At 41.6% G+C, this 26,486-nt stretch overlaps 1 protein-coding gene across 1 annotated transcript in view; it reads left to right on the forward strand.

The window, feature by feature from the left end:
* The window catches only part of LOC106592870 (uncharacterized), a 61,209-nt gene extending 36,061 nt beyond the window's left edge, over nucleotides 1-25,148 (forward strand). Inside the window, exons 5-10 of the mRNA XM_082963310.1 lie at nucleotides 980-1,741; nucleotides 4,605-4,659; nucleotides 9,956-10,065; nucleotides 11,506-11,754; nucleotides 16,819-17,067; nucleotides 22,496-25,148. Of these exons, the coding sequence (XP_082819436.1) occupies nucleotides 980-1,741; nucleotides 4,605-4,659; nucleotides 9,956-10,065; nucleotides 11,506-11,754; nucleotides 16,819-17,067; nucleotides 22,496-24,078 (3,008 nt within the window). The 3' untranslated portion in view covers nucleotides 24,079-25,148. The remainder of the gene's footprint in view (nucleotides 1-979; nucleotides 1,742-4,604; nucleotides 4,660-9,955; nucleotides 10,066-11,505; nucleotides 11,755-16,818; nucleotides 17,068-22,495) is intronic.
* The last annotated feature ends 1,338 nt before the right edge of the window (nucleotides 25,149-26,486 follow it).

A 26,486-nucleotide genomic window follows, 5' to 3' on the forward strand; every position in this document is an offset into this window, starting at 1 on the left:
TTTAGTACCATCTGTCCTCCAGGTGATCTGTCCTCCAACTGGTGGTTTAGTTCCATCTGTCCTCCAGGTGATCTGTCCTCCAACTGGTGGTTTAGTTCCATCTGTCCTCCAGGTGATCTGTCGTCCAACTGGTGGTTTAGTTCCATCTGTCCTCCAGGTGATCTGTCCTCCAACTGGTGGTTTAGTTCCATCTGTCCTCCAGGTGATCTGTCCTCCAACTGGTGGTTTAGTTCCATCTGTCCTCCAGGTGATCTGTCCTCCAACTGGTGGTTTAGTTCCATCTGTCCTCCAGGTGATCTGTCCTCCAACTGGTGGTTTAGTTCCATCTGTCCTCCAGGTGATCTGTCCTCCAACTGGTGGTTTAGTACCATCTGTCCTCCAGGTGATCTGTCCTCCAACTGGTGGTTTAGTTCCATCTGTCCTCCAGGTGATCTGTCCTCTAACTGGTGGTTTAGTTCCATCTGTCCTCCAACTGGTGGTTTAGTACCATCTGTCCTCCAGGTGATCTGTCCTCCAACTGGTGGTTTAGTACCATCTGTCCTCCAGGTGATCTGTCCTCCAACTGGTGGTTTAGTTCCATCTGTCCTCCAGGTGATCTGTCCTCCAACTGGTGGTTTAGTTCCATCTGTCCTCCAGGTGATCTGTCCTCCAACTGGTGGTTTAGTTCCATCTGTCCTCCAGGTGATCTGTCCTCCAACTGTTGGTTTAGAATCTAAAGATGTGGTATTCATATTCAGATGCTACATAGTAGTAGTAGAATTCATGTTGATACAACAATGTCCAATATCTAGTCATGTATCCATGTGTGTGGTATTGTGTGTAGGCCAATGATACAATCTCAATTGAATCCATTTTAAATTCAGGCTGAAACACAACAAAATGTAGAAAAAATTAAGGGGTGTGAATACTTTCTGAAGGCACTGTATATGAAGTCATATGTATATCTCACTGACTGGTTCTTCTGATGTTGTTCACACAGGAGACCATGTTGAGACATTCTCTACATCCAGAGAGCAACAGCAGGAAGATCACAGAGCGAAGAGGTCTCACCACTGCCCACATTGTGAGGAGATTTTCCCATTTCTATCAAAGCTAAAAATTCATCTAAAAATGCACACTGGAGAGAAGCCTTATTCCTGTACTGACTGTGGGAAGAGCTTCACAACATCAAGGGCTTTGACAGTTCATCAGAGAGTGCACACTGGAGAGAAGCCTTACTCCTGCTCTGACTGTGGGAAGAGTTTCTCCCGATTGGATAACTTAAAAGTACATGAACGTGTACATACAGGAGAGAAGCCATACTCTTGCTCTGACTGCGGAAAATGCTTCAAAACATCATCTGATCTAACAGTTCATCAGAGGACACACACAGGAGAGAAGCCGTACTTCTGCTCTGACTGTGGTAAATGCTTCAAAACATCAATTGAGGTAAAAGTTCATCAGAGAACACACACAGGAGAGAAGCCGTACTTCTGCTCTGCCTGTGGAAAGAGTTTCTCCCGATTGGATACTTTAAAAGTACATGAACGTGTACATACAGGAGTGAAGCCTTACTTCTGCTTTGAGTGTGGGAAGAGATTCACAACATCAACAGCTCTGACAATTCATCAGAGAGCGCACACTGGAGAGAAGCCTTACTCCTGCTCTGACTGTGGGACGAGTTTCTCCCGATTGGATAAGTTAAAAAGTCACCAACTAACACGCAGAGAGAAGCCATTCTCCTGCAGCACACAGCAATGCTGACCATATTTTGCTTTTATGAGAGATTTGCATTCAGAAATGCAAGCTGCCTCACATTCGAGAGGGCGGATGCGGTTTCTTCTCTCAGTAATTATTTGTCCCGTTTTCAAGAAGACCCTCTCAGAGGTAACGGATGTGGCCACTATGCAGTCTCTCCCTGTCATGACTTTAGTAAGCTGTGGGAAGACAGAGGCCTTGATCTTCCAGTAGCTCAGAGGATCTGCAGATCTTTCAGAACGAATGAGTGTGTGCTTGAGCATTTAGGCCTTTATTATTTAATTTATTTTTTTGTTCTTTGAATTAGATAATTCTATTCATTTAAATCTTTTGATTATTCATATCTTAATTTTTTAAATATTTTTATAAATAGATTTGGCTCTTCTGATATGCGAGCCGGCTCCCAGAGTTCACCTACAAGAGCCGGTTCTTAGAGCCGACTCGTTCACGAACAACCCATCACTACTACAGTCACTGGTTCCTGATTGTGACTGGAGCCCAGCATCTCTACTTCCTGTGGCTATGGTAATGATTATAACTTTTCCTCATGAGCATAGCAGGTATCCATGGTAGTGTTTGTTATGTTGTCAGCATAGCAGGTATCCATGGTAGTGTTTATGTTATGTTGTCAGCATAGCAGGTATCCATGGTAGTGTTTATGTTATGTCGTCAGCATAGCAGGTATCCATGGTAGTGTTTATGTTATGTTGTCAGCATAGCAGGTATCCATGGTAGTGTTTATGTTATGTCGTCAGCATAGCAGGTATCCATGGTAGTGTTTATGTTATGTCGTCAGCATAGCAGGTATCCATGGTAGTGTTTATGTTATGTCGTCAGCATAGCAGGTATCCATGGTAGTGTTTATGTTATGTTGTCAGCATAGCAGGTATCCATGGTAGTGTTTATGTTATGTCGTCAGCATAGCAGGTATACATGGTAGTGTTTATGTTATGTCGTCAGCATAGCAGGTATCCATGGTAGTGTTTATGTTATGTCGTCAGCATAGCAGGTATCCATGGTAGTGTTTATGTTATGTTGTCAGCATAGCAGGTATCCATGGTAGTGTTTATGTTATGTCGTCAGCATAGCAGGTATCCATGGTAGTGTTTATGTTATGTCGTCAGCATAGCAGGTATCCATGGTAGTGTTTGTTATGTTGTCAGCATAGCAGGTATCCATGGTAGTGTTTATGTTATGTCGTCAGCATAGCAGGTATCCATGGTAGTGTTTATGTTATGTCATCAGCATAGCAGGTATCCATGGTAGTGTTTATGTTATGTCGTCAGCATAGCAGGTATCCATGGTAGTGTTTGTTATGTTGTCAGCATAGCAGGTATCCATGGTAGTGTTTATGTTATGTCGTCAGCATAGCAGGTATCCATGGTAGTGTTTATGTTATGTCGTCAGCATAGCAGGTATCCATGGTAGTGTTTATGTTATGTTGTCAGCATAGCAGGTATCCATGGTAGTGTTTATGTTATGTCGTCAGCATAGCAGGTATCCATGGTAGTGTTTTTGTTATGTTGTCAGCATAGCAGGTATCCATGGTAGTGTTTATGTTATGTTGTCAGCATAGCAGGTATCCATGGTAGTGTTTATGTTATGTTGTCAGCATAGCAGGTATCCATGGTAGTGTTTATGTTATGTTGTCAGCATAGCAGGTATACATGGTAGTGTTTATGTTATGTTGTCAGCATAGCAGGTATCCATGGTAGTGTTTGTGTGTTTATGCCTCAATTCGTCTGGGCATAGACTCTACAAGGTGTCGAAAGCGTTCCACAGGGATGCTGACCCATGTTGACTCCTATGCTTCTTAGTTGTGTCAAGTTGGCTGGATGTCCCTGGTACCTACTACATTACCCCGTTCAAAGGCACTTCGCGAGATGGTTGGAGTTGTCAACAAAGCGGCTTGACAGAAACATGACTCCACGTTTTTGAACCACGGGTGTGGTGAGAAGTCGATCTGTTGGAATAAGGTGATAAGAGCGTTTATTTCAGAGAGCGTTCCGTAAGCCACGCCCCAGTGGGCAGAGCTAGGCACGTTGGACCGGGACACGTTTTAATATAATAAAGCCTCTCATTTTACAATGGATCAGCCTTGGTTCTGTGTAGCCTAGTTATGCTAATACATTTGAGACCAGTGCATTGAAGTTAATTTCATCTTTGACTTAATCAGTGAAATATCTTTGAGTAGTAAGCAGGGAAACAACGAGTCCCAGACAGTTCAATAGAACATACCAGAGGAGGGCATCGTTTACTAGGCTACATCACTTATTAGGATCATCTAATACCACCAGTGTTTGGAATACATTGAGTTCGTTGACCAAACAGACCGTGGAAAGCCTTTTCACACTGAGATTTATTTGTCAAAGGTCCACGGTGGGTCTATGTAAACTATGTGATTTAAATTGGAGACTGATTTTATAGCAGTGAATGTAATCTATTAATGTATTGTTCTAGTATTTCTAAGTAGCAACCATATCAGCCAGGGAAACGAAATGTTCTCACTTGATGATAGAACATTCACATTTTTCAGTGAAGTTGAAATCCTTCCTATTCAATGGGTAAGGTCCTTTGCACCATAAAGACATTGCTGTGGTGCCCACCAGGCCATCTGGTGAGGCACCCAGACCCTGTGACCTAAAACCCTGACTCCTGCACATCCATCCCTGTAGCCATTTCAATGCCTTGATGCCCTCCTCTTCGTTATCAGACAACACCCCATCCAACGACTGATCAGAGGACTGTTTTAGCAGTGACGGAGTAACGCCCTTGGTCCTAAGCACTGCTCCATAATTGCTGTCCGTCAACCTCCCTCCTCATGGTGTGCCTGTTGGTGCGCTGTCCAACTGTTGCCTGCTGTTTAGCCTCCTGCTGCTCCACCGACAGCGCCATGCCAGCCAGGATGCCTGCATGCCCCAGGTGCCCTTGTTTTAACAATGTCCGGTACAGACAGGGATGACGTGGAGGGTAGCGATTGTTCTGGCTCAGGTTCAAGAAGACATTTCCTTCCACTGAACCTGCCCCAGAGACTGTTCCTTACCCACTGATGATCCTCCTCTGTGGGCTCTCGGGACAGAGGGTTGTAGTCTTCGGCCGGGTACAGGTCCTCCACTGACTGCACCTGGTTGGGCACGGCTGACATCCGTACGGACGATATTGTGAACCACCAAAATAGGCTGCATGGCTCCACTGATGAGCTCCACGCAGGCATTCACATGTGGTAGAGAGAATCCCCTGGTCACCTATAGAGACCTGCCAAGAGGAAGGATGTTAAGTGACACATGCCTTTCAATGAATGACTTGGAACACCTTGAAATGCATTCGTTGTAAGAAATGTGCCATATAAATAAAGTTTGATTTGATTGATGACATTACCGCTGTAGAATATTTATTAAACTGTCATTTTCAGGACAAGTGGTTTTTCCATGACCTTTTAATTGATAACTTGGGATTTTATCACTTGACATCAATCATACAGTGGGAAGGATCCTATAGATCAAGACTGTGAATGCATGTACCACTCTGAATAAATAAATACAGTGCCTTTTGAAGATTTGTGTCTGGTCATTAAACTACAAAACAGGCTGGATGTCAAAACAAAATCAATTCTGAATGTCAATAGATTTAGATTCATTCTCATCAATGGCAACATTCTAGAACTGAGTTATCACTCATCGAAGTCCGGTATCCGGAGTAATCTGGTTAATGATTATATAGTTATGTGGCTCTGTCCTTGTAGAATGTTGACAGTTGTATAGAACATATTGTGTTGCAAAGATGCTCAAACTTCACTTAATAGCTACACTCACCGACACAGGATAATCTTTACCCCTCATGCTGGGCCTGACCAAACCGGTAAATTGTAATTTACATGGCCAGACTTCTAGTTGTCTTTTCCTCTTCCAATGCTCTTATGCTAATCCTTGAAAAATGCCATAAGGTCTGAAATAGACACCAACGTTGACATACTATACTAACAATTACCTAGGCTAAGTAAAACAACGATGTTTGATCTACTGCTCTGCTAACTAGCTAGCTAACGTGTAGCCAGTGAGTTGCTTTGACAAAGAAAGGGGATGTACATTCATTTAAAATATATAAAAATATTTCACCTTTATTTAACCAGGTAGGCAAGTTGAGAACAAGTCCTTTTATTTAACCAGGTAGACTAGTTGAGAACAAGTTCTTTATTTAACCAGGTAGACTAGTTGAGAACAAGTTCTTTATTTAACCAGGTAGACTAGTTGAGAACAAGTCCTTTATTTAACCAGGTAGACTAGTTGAGAACAAGTCCTTTATTTAACCAGGTAGACTAGTTGAGAACAAGTTCTCATTTACAACTGCGACCTGGCCAAGATAAAGCAAAGCAGTTCGACACATACAACAACACAGAGTTACACATGGAGTAAAACAAACATACAGTCAATAATACAGTAGAAAAATAAGTCTATATACAATGTGAGCAAATGAGGTGAGATAAGGGAGGTAAAGGCAAAGGCCATGGTGGCAAAGTAAATACAATATAGCAAGTAAAACACTGGAATGGTAGATTTGTAGTGGAAGAAAGTGCAAAGTAGAAATAGATATTATGGGGTGCAAAGGAGCAAAATAAAATAAATACAGTAGGGGAAGGGGTAGTTGTTTGGGCTAAATTATAGATGGGCTATGTACAGGTGCAGTGATCTGTGAGCTGCTCTGACAGCTGGTGCTTGAAGCTAGTGAGGGAGATAAGTGTTTCCAGTTTCAGAGATTTTTGTAGTTCGTTCCAGTCATTGGCAGCAGAGAACTGGAAGGAGAGACGGCCAAAGGAGGAATTGGCTTTGGGGGTGACCAGTGAGATATAGCTGCTGGAGCACCTTATACAGGTGGGTGCTGCTACGGTGACCAGTGAGCGGAGATAAGGGGGGACTTTACCTAGCAGGGTCTTGTATATGACCTGGAGCCAGTGGGTTTGGCAACGAGTATGAAGCGAGGGCCAGCCAATGAGAGTGTACAGGTCGCAGTGGTGGGTAGTATATGGGGCTTTGGTGATAAAACGGATGGCACTGTGATAGACTGCATCCAGTTTATTGAGTAGGGTATTGGAGGCTATTTTGTAAATGACATCGCCGAAGTCGAGGATCGGTAGGATGGTCAGTTTTACGAGGGTATGTTTGGCAGCATGAGTGAAGGATGCTTTGTTGCGAAATAGGAAGAAAATTCTAGATTTAACTTTTGATTGAAGATGTTTGATGTGAGTCTGGAAGGAGAGCTTACAGTCTAACCAGACACCTAGGTATTTGAAATTGTCCACATATTCTAAGTCAGAACCGTCCAGAGTAGTGATGCTGGACGGGCGGGCAGGTGCAGAGCATGCATTTAGTTTTACTTGTATTTAAGAGCAGTTGGAGGCAACGGATGGAGAGTTGTATGGCATTGAAGCTCGTCTGGAGGGTTGTTAAGTGTCCAAAGAAGGGCCAGAAGTATACAGAATGGTGTCGTCTGCGTAGAGGTGGATCAGAGACTCACCAGCAAGCATCATTGATGTATACAGAGAAAAGAGTTGGCCCAAGAATTGAACCCTGTGGCACCCCCATAGAGACTACCAGAGGTCCGGACAACAGGCCATCCGATTTGACACATTGAACTCTATCAGAGAAGTAGTTGGTGAACCAGGCGAGGCAATCGTTTGAGAAACCAAGGCTATTGAGTCTGCCGATGAGGATGTGGTGATTGAGTCGAAAGCCATGGATTGAACCCAGGAGGCCTCGCTGATCGCGGTGGTGAACGGTAGCTGACAGTGTCGGCTAGAGACTACCTGTGGGAGCCTTCCCTGTGGCTCAGTTGGTAGAGCATGGTGTTTGCAACGCCAGGGTTGCAAAAAAACAAAAAATATATAAAAAATAAATAAATAAAAAAACTAATTAACTCCGCCAGAGTGTCGCTTTTGGGTCACTTTTGCCGGTCCCAACCCCGGATAAAGGAGGAGGGTTGGAATTGTGTCATAAAAAACAAACAAGAATCGACAGAAGAAAGTTCATTTGTAGTTCTAAACATATTTAGGGTGTTTTTTTACTCACTTTTTGTCTCTCCCACTACGTTATTCCTCTCTCCAGCGTCCATCACAATTATGCAAATTAGGCGATGACGTCATTTAGTGACCTCTAGCGACTTTTAAGACAGCCAATAGCCACTTTTTCTAAAAGATGCTAACCAAATTCCCATATCGATCAATGTGATACAATCCTTTTCCAACACGTCTGATCTATATCTTAACATTAATAAATGTGAACTCATGGCAGTCAAAGATTGTGTGACACCTTCATATTATGGTATTCCAGTAAAATAAGAACTTACATATTTAGGCATAACCATTAAAAGGATCAGAAGTCTAGAGGCTTACTAAATTTTAACCCTCTTATTAAAAAACCCCAGAAGATGCTAAATCAATGGCTACAGAGGGACTTATCTTTGAAAGGAAGAGTCCTAATAACCAAGGCTGAAATATCTCTAGACTAACATATGGCGCTCCAGCTTTATATCTTGACAGTAAAATAAGCAAGGAGATAGACCAGATGCTTTTCAACTTTCTGTGGAGAAACCATACCCATTACATTAGGAAAACTGTTGTAATGAACACTTATGAGAATGGTGGGCTGAATTTTCTGGACCTTACTACCTTAAATAATACTTTTAAGATCAATTGGATAAAACAGTTCCTAAGAAGACCCAGTTCTATGTGGAATTTTATTCCTCATCATGTCTTCTCTACTTTAATGTTGGTTTGCAATTATAATATTGACAGAGTTCCAGTGAAACAGTCTGCTTTTCATCGGCAGGTTTTCTTGTCATGGTCCTTAATTTATAAGCACTATTTTTCTCCACACAGATAATATATATGGAATAATCGGGATACATTGTATAAAAATACTTCTTTGTTTTTAGAATATTGGTTCCCGAAATAATATCCTATTGGTGAGCCAACTGGTAAATAATATCCTATTGGTGAGCCAACTGGTAAATTAATATCCTATTGGTGAGCCAACTGGTAAATAATATCCTATTGGTGAGCCAACTGGTAAATAATATCCTATTGGTGAGCCAACTGGTAAATAATATCCTATTGGTGAGCCAACTGGTAAATAATATCCTATTGGTGAGCCAACTGGTAAATAATATCCTATTGGTGAGCCAACTGGTAAATGTTATCCTATTGGTGAGCCAACTGGTAAATGATATCCTATTGGTGAGCCAACTGGTAAATTATATCCTATTGGTGAGCCAACTGGTAAATGTTATCCTATTGGTGAGCCAACTGGTAAATGATATCCTATTGGTGCGCCAATTGGTAAATTATATCCTATTGGTGAGCCAACTGGTAAATGCAGAAGGTCTTTTACTCAGTTATAAGGAATTCTTATCACTTTACAAGGTCCCTGTAACACCTAAAGATTTTGCAATTGTTTTAGATGCCATTCCCTCAGGTGTTGCTTTATTATTCAGGAACGTGTCAAGACCTGACCCTCAGAGCCTACCTTCTGTTGACCCTGTTGACTCATCAGTAGGAAAGATTTGTTTCTCTTTAGGTCCATTCAACAACAGAGCGATATGTCATGCCTTATTGGAATGGATTTATTGATAATATCTGTTGGAAAAAAGTTAGGATGTTGCCACACACATACCTACTTGTTAACAAAATTAAGGAAGTTTCCTTTAAAATTATTCATAAATATTATCCTTCCAACCACTATATGAAGGAGTTTAAGGAAAAAATCAACTCAAATTGCTCCTTTTTTAGTGACCACCCAGAGACAGTGTTGCATCTTTTTTGGCATTGTATTCATGTAAGAAAATTGTGGCAAGACCTCAGTAGATTTATAATTGAACACATTTATGAAGATCTTACACTATTGTGGAGAGATGTACTGCTTGGAGTCTTTACCTATGATAGAAATAAGCTGAAACATATTTATGTAATTAATTTCATTATTCTTTTGGCCAAATGTCATATTCACAAATGAAAATTTACAAACAAAAAAAACACATTTTCTTAACTTAAAAAAATAAATTGAACTGTATGTATGTCCCTTAAGGTCCTTGTGTAATGTGAAATTGTACCCCCTAGCCCAATTATCCATTGTATATTATTCATATATACTTGTGTTCCCTCATGTACTTCCTGTATTGATTTAAAATGTTTTTAAAAGACAGCCAATAGCTACGTTCCTTACTGAAGAGTTGGCAACACTGCTTCTGTTGCAGTGGTGGAACAGGAAGTTCCGGGAAGGCGAGTGAACTGTGTGGTAAAGACGATATATTTTGTCAGTTTCACATGTATTAATACAGGTATGTAATAGCACGTTTAAACTTTGTAATATCGAAAGAACATGTCATAACGTGCTGGGTAACACATCCTTTTAGTTATTATCACGTTTGGTAAAAGTTTTACGTGTAATTTTTGTGTCACATAACTATAACTATTTATGCCACATAGTTAGAGACTTTGGGTTTGGCCGAGTGAATGAACATCATTTAGTAAAGTTAATTTAATTTAAAAAATCAATTTATTTGTGATTTGAGTTCGTTAATGGTTTTGTGTAAAATTCACGGGATGGTAAAATGGCGGCTCCCCTTCTGTCTACGTCAACTGCATTCAGTGCAGGCAGCGCGCGTTCACTTATTATTATTTTATATTTACTTGTGTAACAATATTCAGACATTCAGGTGTTTCCATCTTTATCTATGATTGTTACTATGTTGTGACAAATGGGAAATACAATAGATTTTTGTGAGGTGAACTAATACAGTGAAGACATGGTTATTCAGGAGCATAGTACATAGTGCTGCCTAAATTGCATGCATGATCAGAAGGATAGTTAAATATCTACCAGGTTAGATTATTAAGCAAACAACCCAAGCATTAATTGGGAGTCAGGTGAACTAGTGTTCTGTGGTCTGGGCACGTGCATCAGCAAGTCAAGTTAGGAGGCTGCAGATTGAACAGAACAAAGAAGCAAGGATTGTTTTATGGTGGATATATGGTTCTTCTGTTGTAGGCATGCACCATGCTCTTGGTTGGTCATCAATCAACAAGATAACTGAAAAAAACATGCTTATTTCACAATGCACACCATTTAAAACGGACAAACTCCATTCACAACAGTATTCAGTTGGTTAGAGACAGACATTCAGTCAATACCAGGAATAGATTGTCCACAATCTGTGTTATCCAGAAAGAAATGAGAAATAGGCAAAATAACATTTAGATTCAGAGCAATAACGAAATGGAATGATTGTCTGAGCGAACCAGAAACCTTTCAATATATAAATTCGGTAGAATCAATCCAACTTTTCAGACTGTTAAGAGTATTTATCTGGTCAATATGTCAGTGTATTATGTCTCTTTGTAACAGTGATATGTGAAAATGTGATCGCATTATAAATTGTGTTTTTAATGTTTTAAGGACTCTTGGAAGATTAGTCCAAATGAGAAGTAAAATATATCCCAATAAAATCAAAACAAACTGCAACCTTGTACGAAATGTTTTTTTTTTTGTAATTTATGTAAATGTAGGAAATCTACTATAGGTTAAGTGCACTTACGTTGTGTAATTTAAAGTGTGCACTTTGTGTCTAATGGGAATGAATGTTGAGTTGTCAATGCTTAACTACCTGATCTATTGAAATGAGATAATTGAACAAATGTAATTTATTTTTAGAGAATAAAGAAAGTGCCAGAACTGTCAAGAAAATAACTTTTGTGTCCGTATCGCTTTATTACTTCAGGCCGACTCAGATTAAGTGTGAGGCCGGTAACATCAACAGTGAGGACAAACCCAGCCTGCCTCTCTCCTTCCACACTGAGTCCAAACCTTCAGTCACTGGGTCCTGATTGTGACAGTGGAGCCCAGTTTGCACTGCAGGATCCAGAGATGGCATCAGTGAAGCTGGAAGACTGCAGTCAAACACTGGAGCTGAATGTCAACATTAAAGATGAAGAAGAGGAGGAGAAGATTGGGAAATCTCTTTCTCATGGTAAGAGCAGGTTCTACCTTCATAAGTTATGACCTAGTCTATTGCTAGGTTAAATTTATCTGACTCACACATCCCTGAAGATCTCCAGACTTGTTCGTTTCAACTTCATACTGTGCGTTGAAAGTTGCTATAGAAGTGTTTCAATGAGAAGGTAGATGTTATTTCATGCTAATGAGATCTGCATGGTTTGACACCAGTATTGTCAACATGTGTTTTATTCACTGGGCTATCTGGAATTATCAGAGTGTAGACTGAAGATGTGAAGTAGACAAACTGCCAGTGTTCTGAAGTTCTATGAAATGACTCCGTGTAGTTGCCAGGGTTGCTGTCAATTCCATTTGAATTCCAGTCAATTCAGGAAATACACTCATTCAAATTTCAATTCTCTACAATGCTTTTCGATCAGGAGAAGTTGGGGTAACACTTTACTGTAGGTGTCCTTAGTCATGTATTTATAAAGCCTTTTATAACCCCTATATAACAACAGTAATGAGTAACGGCATAAAATCTTATGAAAGTAGTTTATAATGGGTGTTTATAGATGACTGTTTATCCTGTTGTCATGCGCTAATGTCTACTGTTAATAACAACTGCTATTACACAGTCTACATGACAACTTATGTCCTATCCTATTACATGCTACATAAGTGTCTTTATACCAGATGTTATAACGGGGTGTTTTATCATTTACCAATCTCTTTGTCAGATTATTAAACGAGTTGTTTGGATCCTGGGTGCTGATTGGTTGATAGCAAGGAGTTATCACCACAATCCACGCATTATGGCTGTTAACAGTTCCATTAGATTTATCACATCCGCTGTCCCACTGCCCGGCCAGTCAATTTATAAACCTAATCTGCCCTGGAAAAAAGCGTCTCTAGACAATATTTCCCCATGCTACTAGCCTATCTGACCTGTGCAACATGCATCTCCACTGTGCCATGCATATGAACGTGACAAGTGACTCTATCCTCTATCATATGATGCATTAACCCATTAACTGTATCCAAGATGGCGTAGTAGTCAGACGTTTTTCTCTCGTCCCATGTATATATCTTTTTATATATTTTTCTTCGCATTCTATTTAATATTTTTCCTAAACCTCAACTTCAAAATACTCTCCTGCAACCCGCCTCACCCAATTTGGTGTGGATCCGTTTTTTTTCTAAAGTATTTCTTTTTACCTCCGAACTGGAATACCTCAACTGAAGCTAGCTAACTAGCTACCAGTTATCAGTCAGCTAACCACTGCTAGAGGTCATCAGCTAACCTTTAGCTCGCAAAGCTCTCGCCAGTTCGTACAACACGTTTCAAACCAGAAGCATACCAGACCTATTTTTCTCTCCATATCCCCGGATTCCTACCGCAAACTCTGAACCTTTTCATCTGGATCATCGCAGCTAGCTAACTGCAACCCGGGTTGTCTACTCCTGGCTAACGTTTCCGTCCCGGAGCTAGCACCAACTAGCCTGGAGCTAGCCCATGCTAGACCCATCTCCCGGCTAAGGCTCCTGGGCTACTCCTGAAGCCCACTCCTCGGCTACAATATCCGGACCCCTTCTACTGCCGGTATGGGGCACGGAACCCCGCCGATCCTTCACGACTGGAATACCGGCATAATCTGCCCGAGGATCCCAACAGGCCCCTCAGGCACGACGTCCCCTGAAGGCCCATTCTGCTAACCGTGGCCTGCTAGCTATCTAGAGTGTATTGGACTGTTAGCTGATCCATCGGCCAATTTCTTGGACCACTATACCCATTTTGCCAATTGGACTTGGACCCCTCTGCTACTTGGAACACTACTAATTCCACGACTGGTCTATCGACGTCACCACACGGGGAGGCAAAAACAGACTTTCCCCCATCGCGATGTCCCTCTAAGGCCTTTATGCTAGCTTGCTAGCCTCAGCCTGCTAACTGTCTGAATCGCCGTGTCCCCAGCCAGCCAACCACTCACTGGACCCATACGATCACTTGGCAACGCATGCCTCTCCCTAATATTAATATGCTTTGTCCATTACTGTCCTGCTAAGTGATTACTGTCTTATTTCACTGTAGAGCCTCTAGCCCTGCTCAATATACCTTAACCAACCATGTTGTTCCACCTCCCACTTATGCGATGACATCACCTGGTTTAAACATCTGTAGAGACTATATCTCTCTCATCATTACTCAATGACTAGGTTTACCTCCAATGTACTCTCTTCCTACCATGCCTTTGTCTGTACATTATGCCTTGAATCTATGCTATCGTGCCCAGAAACCTGCTCCCTTGACTCTGTTCCGAACGTGCTAGACGGCCAGTTCTTATAGCCTTTAGCCGTACCCTTATCCTACTTCTCCTCTGTTCCTCTGGTGATGTAGAGGTTCATCCAGGACCTGCAGTGCCTAGCTCCACTCCTACTCCCAGGTGCTTTCATTTGTTGACTTCTGTAACCGTAAAAGCCTTGCATGCATGTTAACATTAGAAGCCTACTCCCTAAGTTTGCTTTATTCACTGCTTTAGCACATTCTGCCAACCCGGATGTCTTAGCCGTGTCTGAATCCTGGCTTAGGAAAACCACCAAAAACCCTGAAATTTCCATCCCTAACTATAATATTTTCCGCCAAGATAGAACTGCCAAAGGGGGCGGTGTTGCAATCTACTGCAGAGATAGCCTGCAGAGTTCTGTCTTACTATCCAGGTCTGTACCAAATCAATTCGAGCTTCTACTTCTAAAAATGTACCTTTCCAGAAACAAGTCTCTCACTGTTGCCGCGTGCTATAGACCACCCTCTGCCCCCAGCTGTGCCCTGGACACCATATGTGAATTGATTGCCCCCCCATCTATCTTCTGAGCTCGTGCTGCTAGGTGACCTAAACTGGGACATGCTTAACATACCGGCCATCCTACAATCTAAGCTTGATGCCCTCAATCTCACATAAACTACCAATGAACCTACCAGGTACAACCCCAAATCCGTAAACACGGGCACCTTCATAGATATCATCCTAACTTACTCGCCCTCCAAATACACCTCTGCTGTTTTCAACCAAGATCTCAGCGATCACTGCCTCATTGCCTGCATCCGTAATGGGTCTGCAGTCAAACGACCACCCCTCATCACTGTCAAACGCTCCCTAAAACACTTCAGCGAGCAGGCCTTTCTAATCGACCTGGCCCGGGTATCCTGGAAGGACATTGACCTCATTCCGTCAGTAGAGGATGCCTGGTTATTCTTTAAAAGTGCCTTCCTCACCATCTTAAATAAGCATGCTCCATTCAAAAAAATGTAGAACCAGGAATAGATATAGCCCTTGGTTCACTCCAGACCTGTCTGCCCTTGACCAGCACAAAAACATCCTGTGGCGTTCTGCATTAGCATCGAATAGCACCGGTGATATGCAACTTTTCAGGGAAGTTAGGAACCAATATACACAGGCAGTTAGGAAAGCTAAGGCAAGCTTTTTCAAACAGAAATTTGCATCCTGTATTACAAACTCAAAAAAGTTCTGGGACACTGTAAAGTCCATGGAGAATAAGAACGCCTCCTCCCAGCTGCCCACTGTACTGAGGCTAGGAAACACTGTCACTACCGATAAATCCACAATAATTGAGAATTTCAATAAGCATTTTTTCGACAGCTAGCCATGCTTTCCACCTGGCTACCCCTACCCTGGTCAACAGCCCTGCGCTCCCCACTGCAACTCGCCCAAACCTCCCCCACCCAAATCCAGATAGCTGATGTTCTGAAAGAGCTGCAAAATCTGGACCCATACAAATCAGCCGGGCTAGACAATCTGGACCCTCTCTTTCTAAAATTATCTGCCGAAATTGTTGCAACCCCTATTACTAGCCTGTTCAACCTCTCTTTCATATCGTCTGAGATTCCCATAGATTGGAATGCTGCCGCGGTCATCCCCGTCTTCAAAGGGGGAGACACTCTTGACCCAAACTGCTACAGACCTATATCTATTCTACCCTGCCTTTCTAAAGTCTTTGAAAGCCAAGTTAACAAACAGATTACCGACCATTTCTAATCTCACCGTACCTTCTCCGCTATGCAATCTGGTTTCAGAGCTGCTCATGGGTGCACCTCAGGCACGCTCAAGGTCCTAAACGATATCATAACCGGCATCGATAAGAGACATTACTGTGCAGCCGTATTCATCGACCTGGCTAAGGCTTTCGACTCTGTCAATCACAACATTCTTATTGGTAGACTCAACAGCCTTGGTTTCTCAAATGATTGCCTCGCTTGGTTCACCAACTACTTCTCCGATAGAGTTCAGTATGTCAAATCGGAGGGCCTGTTGTCCGGACCTCTGGCAGTCTCTGTGGGGGGTGCCACAGGGTTCAATTCTCCTGTTGACAACGCCAACTGTTAGGTTCTTATTTTTCAGAGTACATAACTCACGGACACTAGAGAAGCTTTAACCAAGTTTAATTTTCCCAAAGGTTCTGTGCAGCTGAAATCAGACCGCAAAACATTTCAGACATCATAGTTTATATACATCCTAATTAAGACACTCCTCTTCCTTACAGTTTATGGCTCCACAGGAAAGAAGGTAACCAGATAGCAACCCTGATTACTCCCTTAAGGGGAACTGACCTGAACCCTCACCTCCTGACCCGCAGATATCCATCTGTCTTCCCTATATCAACACAACGCTCTCCTCTCCTCCATCAAACACATTCCAAAGCCTTCTGGCTTTTTACAAACTCTTTCTATTCAAGGCTTTGTCTCTATCATTTATTTAATATCTCAATGTTCAAAGTTTAGCTGATTCCAACACCAGACAACAGTGTGTGTGAGAGGTGTTTGTAGAGGAGGACAAAACTGGTGTTGGCCTCTCCAACACCATCAAACAAGTCCTAGCTCCACTGAATGTAAAGGAGAAGCTGGTTGCACAAACCTACGATTGGTCAGCACTGATGAGTGGTAATGTACGTGGTGTCCAAACGCTACTGAAGGATTCCTTTCCGACCGCAGAACGTTACATTCATAACTGCTTTATAACATCTCAAATTAATATGCCAGAACTAAAAGACAACTTTTGTACGTTTCTCTTTATTACTTCAGGCCGACTCAGGTCAAGTCTGAGGCCAGTAACATCAACAGTGAGGACAAACCCAGCCTCCCTCTCTCCTTCCACACTGAGTCCAAACCTAAAGTCACTGGGTCCTGATTGTGACAGTGGAGTCCAGTTTGCACTGCAGGACCCAGAGATGGCATCAGTGAAGCTGGAAGACTGCAGTCAAACACTGGAGCTGAATGTCAACATTAAAGATGAAGAAGAGGAGGAAAAGATTGGGAAATCTGTTAATCATGGTAAGAGCAGGTTCTATCTAACTATAAGTTCCCTTCATAAGTTAGACCTCCATAAGTTATGACCCAGTCTGTTGCTATTGTGAATTCTGTCATTCTGACATCACATCCCTGAAGAACACCAGACTGCACAAAACTTGTGTTATTCATTCCAACTTTCCACTGTGTATGAAAAGTTGCAGTAGAACTGTTTCATGAGAAGGTAGATGTTATTTCATGCTACTGAGACTTGAATGGTTTGACACCAGTATTGCCAGCATTTGTTTTATTCACTGGGCTATCTGGAGTGCTCAGAGAGTAGACTAAAGAAGTGAAGTAGACAAACTGCCAGTGTTTTAAAGTTCTATGAAATGGGTCTGTGTAGTTACTAACCCTTGTGATAGTGAGTGGAGGATGATATGAAGTGAGTCTGTGTAGTTACTAACCCTTGTGATAGTGAGTGGAGGATTATATGGGTCTGAATTTTCACTCTTTTTTGCAATCAGCTGTTGTCCACTTTTAGAATAGTTGTATTCCCCTTTTGTATTGTACAGTATAGAGCCTTCAGAAAGTATTCATACCCCTTGACTTATTCCACATTTTGTTACAGCCTAAATTAAAAATAGATTTTTGAGCCATCTACACACAATACCCCATAATGACAGGCAAAACATGTTTTTTTGTCTCGGGGCTCTCAATGAATCATCTGAGTGTGAATTTGTCAACCAGCCATGACCAGCCATCATTATCGTAGAGCACTCAATCCATTCACTTTTTATGTGTGTGTTGTATTAACCTGCTCCCTTATTAATAAGTGATTTAAAGATTTAGTTTAAGTGTAACTCTGACTTGTGTGATAAGTTTTGTACTCCTCATTTGATAGTAAAGAAATTAACCACCACAGTATTCACACCCCTGAGTAAATACTTTGAAGAAGCACCTTTGGCAGTGATTACAGCTGTGAATTTTTCTGGGTAAATCTCTCAGAGCTTTGCACACCTGGATTGTACAATATTTGCACATTTATTCTGGGAAAAAAGTCTTCAAGCTCTATCAAGTTGATCATTGCAAGACAGACATTTTCAAGTCTTGCCATAGATTTTCAAGATGATTTAAGTCAAAACTGTAACTAGGCCACTCTGGAACATTAAATGTCTTGGTAAGCAACTCCAGTGTATATTTGGCCTTGTGTTTTAGGTTATTGTCCTTCTGAAAGGTGAATTTGTATACCAGTATTTGTTGGAAAGCAGACTGAACCAGGTTTTCCTCTAGGATTTTGCCGGTGCTTAGTTCTATTCCGTTTCTTTTTATCAAGAAACAAAAAACTTCCAAGTCCTTGCCGATGACAAGCATACCCATAACAGGATGCAGCCACCTCCATGTATAGTTGTGTTGGATTGGCCCCAATCATAATGCTTTGTATTCAGGATTTTAAATTAATTATTTTTGCCACATTTTTTGCAGTTTTACTTTAGTGCCTTAATGCAAACAGGATGCATGTTTTGGAATATTTTTTATTCTGTACAGTTTTCCTTCTTTTCACTCTGTTATTGATGTTAGTATTGTGGAGTAACTACAATGTTGTTGATCCATCCTCGGTCTAACTGTTTTAAAGTCACCATTGGCCTCATGGTGAAATCCCTGAGCAGTTTCCCTCCTCTCCGGCAACTGAGTTAGGAAGGACGCCTGTATCTTTGTAGTGACTGGGTGTATTGATACACCATCCAAAGTGTAATTACTATCTTCACCATGTTTTATTTATTTATTTTACATTATGTGGTACTCCGCTGGCGTTATGGGGTACTCCGCTGGCGTTATGGGGTACTCCGCTGGCGTTATGGGGTACTCCGCTGGCGTTATGGGGTACTCCGCTGGCGTTATGGGGTACTCCGCTGGCGTTATGGGGTACTCCGCTGGCGTTATGGGGTACTCCGCTGGCGTTATGGGGTACTCCGCTGGCGTTATGGGGTACTCCGCTGGCGTTATGGGGTACTCCGCTGGCGTTATGGGGTACTCCGCTGGCGTTATGGGGTGCTCCGCTGGCGTTATGGGGTGCTCCGCTGGCGTTATGGGGTGCTCCGCTGGCGTTATGGGCTGCTCCGCTGGCGTTATGGGCTGCTCCGCTGGCGTTATGGGCTGCTCCGCTGGCGTTATGGGCTGCTCCGCTGGCGTTATGGGCTGCTCCGCTGGCGTTATGGGCTGCTCCGCTGGCGTTATGGGCTGCTCCGCTGGCGTTATGGGCTGCTCCGCTGGCGTTATGGGCTACTCCGCTGGCGTTATGGGCTACTCCGCTGGCGTTATGGGCTACTCCGCTGGCGTTATGGGCTACTCCGCTGGCGTTATGGGCTACTCCGCTGGCGTTATGGGCTACTCCGCTGGCGTTATGGACTACTCCGCTGGCGTTATGGGCTGCTCCGCTGGCGTTATGGGATGCTCCACTAGCGTTATGGGTAGAGGTCGACTGTTACGAATCCCTTTGGCCCAGCAGTCTAGGGGGGATGGATACGAGACCCGTAACATAAATCATGCAAATTATAATCGTGACATGTAACAGTGAGAACCAAAAACCACAGACAACTGAAATCTACCGTCAAACTCAAAAGGTTTATTTTAAACACACGGTAAAGGGGTGTGAGAAAAGGGGCTGAGCTGGACCCAAGCAAAGAAACAATAATCCAAAACACCCCTAACCTAGACTAGCCTATTTCCACAACAGCTAGCTAACTAACCAAAAATACAGAGGGTGGTCCGCCCAGTTCTAACTAGGGTACTTAGACACAGTATTCCTACGGGTAATGTATGCCCATGGGCGACTTGTCTTGGTACCCCCTTTTCCCACCAAACAAACAACCAAACAACAAAACAATACTCACAGGATTACCGGACAAATGTGACATGTAGTTGCAAAAACAAAAGAGATCAATACAGAGAGAGAGAGACACACACGGCGATAGAGATTGGACACAAGAGCAATTGAGAGAATGAACACAAAGATTGATCTCAGAGTGAGAATGAGCTAGCGAGATATTGCACTTGACTGGGGTTTTAAACCAAGGGAAAGGGACTGTGATTGGGTGAGGGAAGAGGAGCAGGTGACTTCTGTTTGGGGACTGATTGATGACTGATTGGGGAGAGATGATTGTCACCTGTGAGGAGGAGAAGGAGAGAAAAGAAATACAAATACAGGATACACACTACCTGTATCCGTAACATCGACCGATTATGATTTTTCAACGCCGATACCGATTATTTTATAATAATAATAAATCAAAATAATGTATTTGTAATAATGACAATTACAACAATACTGAATGAACACTTATTTTAACTTAATATAATACATCAATAAAATCAATTTAGCCTCAAATAAATAATGAAACATGTTCAATTTGGTTTAAATAATGCAAAAACAAAGTGTTGGAGAAGAAAGTAAAAGTACAATATGTGCCATGTAAAAAAGCTAATATTTAAGTTCCTTGCTCAGAACATGAGAACATATGAAAGCTGGTGGTTCCTTTTAACATGAGTCTTCAATATTCCCAGGTAAGAAGTTTTAGGTTGTAGTTATTATAGGAATTATAGGACTATTTCTCTCTATACGATTTGTATTTCATATACCTTTGACTATTGGATGTTCTTGTAGGCACTTTAGTATTGCCAGTGTAACTGTATAGCTTCCGTCCCTCTCCTTGCTCCTACCTGGGCTCAAACCAGGAACACATCGACAACAGCCACCCTCGAAGCAGTGTTACCCATGCAGAGCAAGGGGAACAACTACTCCAAGTCTCAGAGCGAGTGACATTTGAAACGCTATTAGCACGCACCCCGCTAACTAGTTAGCCATTTCACATCGGTTACACCAGCCTAATCTCGGGAGTTGATAGGCTTGAAGTCATAAACAGCGCAATGCTTCAAGCATTGCGAAAAGCTGCTGGCAAAACGCACGAAAGTGCTGTTTGAATGAATGCTTACGAGCCTGCTGGTGCCTACCACCGCTCAGTCAGACTGCTCTATCAAATCATAGACTTAATTATAACATAATAACACACAGAAATACGAGCCTTAGGTCATTAATATGGTCGAATCCGGAAACTATCATCTCGAAAACAAAACGTTTATTCTTTCAGTGAAATACAGAACCGTTCCATATTTTATCTAACGGGTGGCATCCATAAGTCTAAATATTCCTGTTACATTGCACAAGCTTCAATGTTATGTCATAATTATGTAAAATTCTGGCAAATTAGTTCGCAACGAGCCAGGCGGCCCAAACTGTTGCATATCCCCTGACTCTGCATGCAATGAACGCAAGAGAAGTGACACAATTTCCCCTGGTTAATATTGCCTGCTAACCTGGATTTCTTTTAGCTAAATATGCAGGTTTAAAAATATATACTTCTGTGTATTGATTTTAAGAAAGGCATTGATGTTTATGGTTAGGTACAGTCGTGCAACGATTGTGCTTTTTTCGCAAATGAGCTTTTGTTAAATCATCCCCCGTTTGGCGAAGTTGGCTGTCTTTGTTAGAAAGAAATAGTCTTCACAGTTTGCAACGAGCCAGGTCGGCCCAAACTGCTGCATATACCCTGACTCTGTTGCAAGAGAAGTGACACAATTTTCCTAGTTAGAAGAAATTCATGTTAGCAGGCAATATTAACTAAATATGCAGGTTTAAAAATATATACTTGTGTATTGATTTTAAGAAATGCATTGATGTTTATGGTTAGGTACACGTTGGAGTAACGACAGTCCTTTTTCACAATTGTGCACCGCATCGATTATATGCAACGCAGGACACGCTAGATAAACTAGTAATATCGTCAACCATGTGTAGTTAACTAGTGATTATGATTGATTGATTGATTGTTTTTTATAAGGTAAGTTTAATGCTAGCTAGCAACTTACCTTGGCTTCTTACTGCATTCGCGTAACAGGCAGGCTCCTCGTGGAGTGCAATGTAAGGCAGGTGTTTAGAGCGTTGGACTAGTTAACCGTAAGGTTGCAAGATTAAATCCCCGAGCTGACAAGGTAAAAATCTGTCGTTCTGCCCCTGAACAAGGCAGTTAACCCACCGTTCCTAGGCCGTCATTGAAAATAAGAATGTGTTCTTAACTGACTTGCCTAGTTAAATAAAGGTGTAAAAAAATAATAAGAATAATTAGCCAAATCGGTGTCCAAAAATACCGATGTCCGATTGTTATGAAAACTTGAAATCGGCCCTAATTAATTGGCCATTCCGATTAATCGGTCAACCTCTAATCCATGCCCTTGTATGTGTGTGATATTGTATGTAGGCCAATGACTCAATTTAATGACTCAACCCATTTTAAATTCAGGCTGAAACACAACAAAATGTAGAAAAAATCAAGGGGTGTGAATACTTTCTAAATGCACTTTATATGAAGTCATATGTATATCTCACTGACTGGTTCTTCTGATGTTGTTCACACAGGAGACCATGTTGAGACATTCTCTACATCCAGAGAGCAACAGCAGGAAGATCACAGAGCTAAGAGTTCTCACCACCTCCCACATTGTGAGGAGATTTTCCCATTTCTATCAAAGCTAAAAATACACCTAAAAATACACAAAGGAGAGAATCCGTATTCCTGCACTGACTGTGGGAAGAGCTTCACAACATCAAGGGCTTTGACAGTTCATCAGAGAGTGCACACAGGAGTGAAGCCTTACTTCTGCTCTGACTGTGGGAAGAGATTCACAACATCACAAGCTCTGACAATTCATCAGAGAGCGCACACTGGAGAGAAGCCTTACTCCTGCTCTGACTGTGGGAAGAGTTTCTCCCGATTGGATAAGTTAAAAAGTCACCAACTAATACACAGAGATAAGCCATTCTCCTGCTCTGACTGTGGTAAATGCTTCAAAACATCAACCGAGGTAAAAGTTCATCAGAGAACACACACAGGAGAGAAGCCTTACTTCTGCTCTGCCTGTGGAAAGAGTTTCTCCCGATTGGATACCTTAAAAGTACATGAACGTGTACATACAGGAGAGAAGCCATACTCTTGCTCTGTCTGCGGAAAATGCTTCACCACAACATCTGATCTAACAGTTCATCAGAGAACACACACAGGAGAGAAGCCTTACTTCTGCTCTGACTGTGGTAAATGCTTCAAAACATCAACTGAGGTAAAAGTTCATCAGAGAACACACACAGGAGAGAAGCCTTACTTCTGCTATGCCTGTGGAAAGAGTTTCTCCCGATTGGATACCTTAAAAGTACATGAACGTGTACATACAGGAGAGAAGCCATACTCTTGCTCAAACTGCGGAAAATGCTTCACCACAACATCTGATGTAACAGTTCATCAGAGAACACACACAGGAGAGAAGCCTTACTTCTGCTCTGACTGTGGTAAATGCTTCAAAACATCAACTGAGTTAAAAGTTCATCAGAGAACACACACAGGAGTGAAGCCTTACTTCTGCTCTGACTGTGGGAAGAGATTCACAACATCACAATGTCTGACAATTCATCAGAGAGCGCACACTGGAGAGAAGCCTTACTCCTGCTCTGACTGTGGGAAGAGTTTCTCCCGATTGGATAAGTTAAAAAGTCACCAACTAATACACAGAGAGAAGCCATTCTCCTGCTCTGACTGTGGTAAATGCTTCAAAACATCAACTGAGGTAAAAGTTCATCAGAGAACACACACAGGAGTGAAACCTTACTTCTGCTCTGACTGTGGGAAGAGATTCACAACATCACAAGCTCTGACAATTCATCAGAGAGTGCACACTGGAGAGAAGCCTTACTCCTGCTCTGACTGTGGGAAGAGTTTCTCCCGATTGGATAAGTTAAAAAGTCACCAACTAATACACAGAGAGAAGCCATTCTCCTGCTCTGACTGCGGTAAGTGCTTCAAAACATCAACTGAGCTAACAGTTCATCAGAGAACACACACAGGAGAGAAGCCTTACTTCTGCTCTGACTATGGAAAGAGTTTCTCCCAATTGGAAAAGTTAAAATGTCACCAGCGAATACATATTGACAAAGTCTCACTTCTGCTCTGATTGTGGAAATAGTTTCACCCGATTGGATACCTTAAAATGTCACCAGCGTATACATGCAGGAGAGAAGCCTTTCTCCTGCTCTGATTGTGGAAATAGTTTTTCTGATCAGAGCAGCTTAACAACACACCAATGTATACATACAGGAGAGAAGCCTCATCAGTTCTCTCAAACAAGCTAAGATTAAAGTCTCCATCACTTCCTTCTCATCTCATAAAGGAAGTTGTAACAGTGAATTTGATAACATTTAAGAAAGCGTAGCACACTATTGGGATCCTATTGTTTCTCACTGTAAGAGAACTGTGCAGAGGAAAGAGCGTGTTATAGAATGTTAGCTTCTCGTTAATTTACTGATCAGTGAGCATCTTGACAGTTTTTTGTTGTGTTTTGTTAGCTTTTACTCTAAAGATATTGAGAGTACCTTGGATTTGCCCTTAGGGTTGAATATCCTACGAGGCTTCTTGCGTTGAAACAATGTAGTCTGACTTGACTGTGTGCTACTCTGTGGGAATGAGTTAGTAGACACAACATGTATCAGATAGAGATGGTGTGATGATCAGTTCTCTGTGGGAATGAGTTAGTAGACACAACATGTATCAGATAGAGATGGTGTGATGATCCGTTTTCTGTGGGAATGAGCTGGTAGACACAACATGTATCAGATAGAGATGGTGTGATGATCAGTTTTCTGTGGGAATGAGCTGGTAGACACAACATGTATCAGATAGAGATGGTGTGATGATCAGTTTTCTGTGGGAATGAGTTAGTTAGTAGACAACATGTATCAGATAGAGATGGTGTGATGATCAGTTCTCTGTGGGAATGAGTTAGTTAGTAGACAACATGTATCAGATAGAGATGGTGTGATGATCAGTTTTCACCATTTAGTTTGGTTGTTTTTTTGTTTTTTACTACTAAGCAACTTTTGTTTGGTGATATACATACTTTGAAACGATAAACATGTTTATTAAATTGTCTTAAATAGATTTATTATTTTCGTCATTTATGAATGTATTTGGATGTCTGCTTTGAACTTAATTGATGTGCGAATTAAAAATACATATTCTACTTGAGTTTGTGCTGGTCAAACTTTGGGTTATTTATATAGACAATGCATTGTTTTTTGTTTACTTGATGTTATTCAAACTAATATAAATGTCTATGTATCTATCTACTCAATACATGTCACTACACCTCTACATGCCAATTAGCTAGCCCCCAGTATGTTCTACAATACTTACAAATAGTTTTGCAGTATAAAGGACATGTTTTCATATTTAAATAAAAGTTAAATAAAATAACATTTATTTTGTCAATGTATAATTGTAATGTGTTTTCTACGGTGCCAACGTCCAGGGACAATATTACTACCACAATTCAAGTATGACCCACTTACTATTGGCGAATGGAATCAGAGAGGAGCTTGTGTTAACCTTTCCATGCCCCATTGTTCAGAGTGGAAGAGCTGTGAACTCACCTGTGATGGCCCACATCTACCACAACCTTTCCTATTGTGTTAGTAAACACCACAGCATTTTAGGAAGCCATTGTTCAAAATGTGTTCATACACACAGTCACAATGGGAGGGGGTGTGGCATCCACAGGGAAGGATCAATAAGTTGATCTCAGACTTCTATTTAGGACTGGGATTCTATTCAGAGTTTCCAGATTGACAGTGAGAACAAACCCAGCCTGCCTCTTTCCATCCACACTGAGTCCAAACCTACAGTCTAGTGATGGGCATTCCGGCTCTTTTGGCTCCCAAACAGCTCTTTTAAAAAAGTATGTTTTGTATTTTTTCAAGCCAAACAGTTTGCGATAGTTTTACTGTGATTGGTGTTAAAACAATTCTAATTAAATGATTTAATGAAATTATACTCTACCTTAACCACAATGTATTTAAAAATGCATTGGTTTGTTATCCTGTGTGGCTCAGTTGGTAGAGCATGGTGTTTGCAACACCAGGATTGTGGGTTCGATTCCCACGGGGGACCAGTACGGAGAAAAAATAAATAAATTATGCATTCACTACTGTAAGTCGCTCTGGATAAGAGCGTCTGCTAAATGACTAAAATGTAAATGTTATTAAAAAGAATGCTATTAAACATTTGCATTTAAAGTATAACATTTTAATGTATTTAAACAAAGTGCATATAAATCTAATCAAAACAGCATAATACAATATTGCACCATATCAAAGAAAAATAACAATTTGCAAAACTGCAGCATTCCACTTAAAACTGGTCCCTCTTTTCTGCCATGGTATAACTTGCAGCACACATTTTGCTTTTATGAGAGATTTGCATTCAGAAATGCAAGCTGCCTCACTTTCAAGGGGCTGATGCAGTTTCTTCTCTCAGTAATTATTTGTCCTGTTTTCAAGAAGACCCTCTCAGAGGTAACGGATGTGG

The sequence above is a fragment of the Salmo salar genome, chromosome 17, assembly GCF_965601325.2.
Source record: "Salmo salar chromosome 17, fSalSal1, whole genome shotgun sequence".
Lineage (NCBI taxonomy): Eukaryota > Metazoa > Chordata > Actinopteri > Salmoniformes > Salmonidae > Salmo > Salmo salar.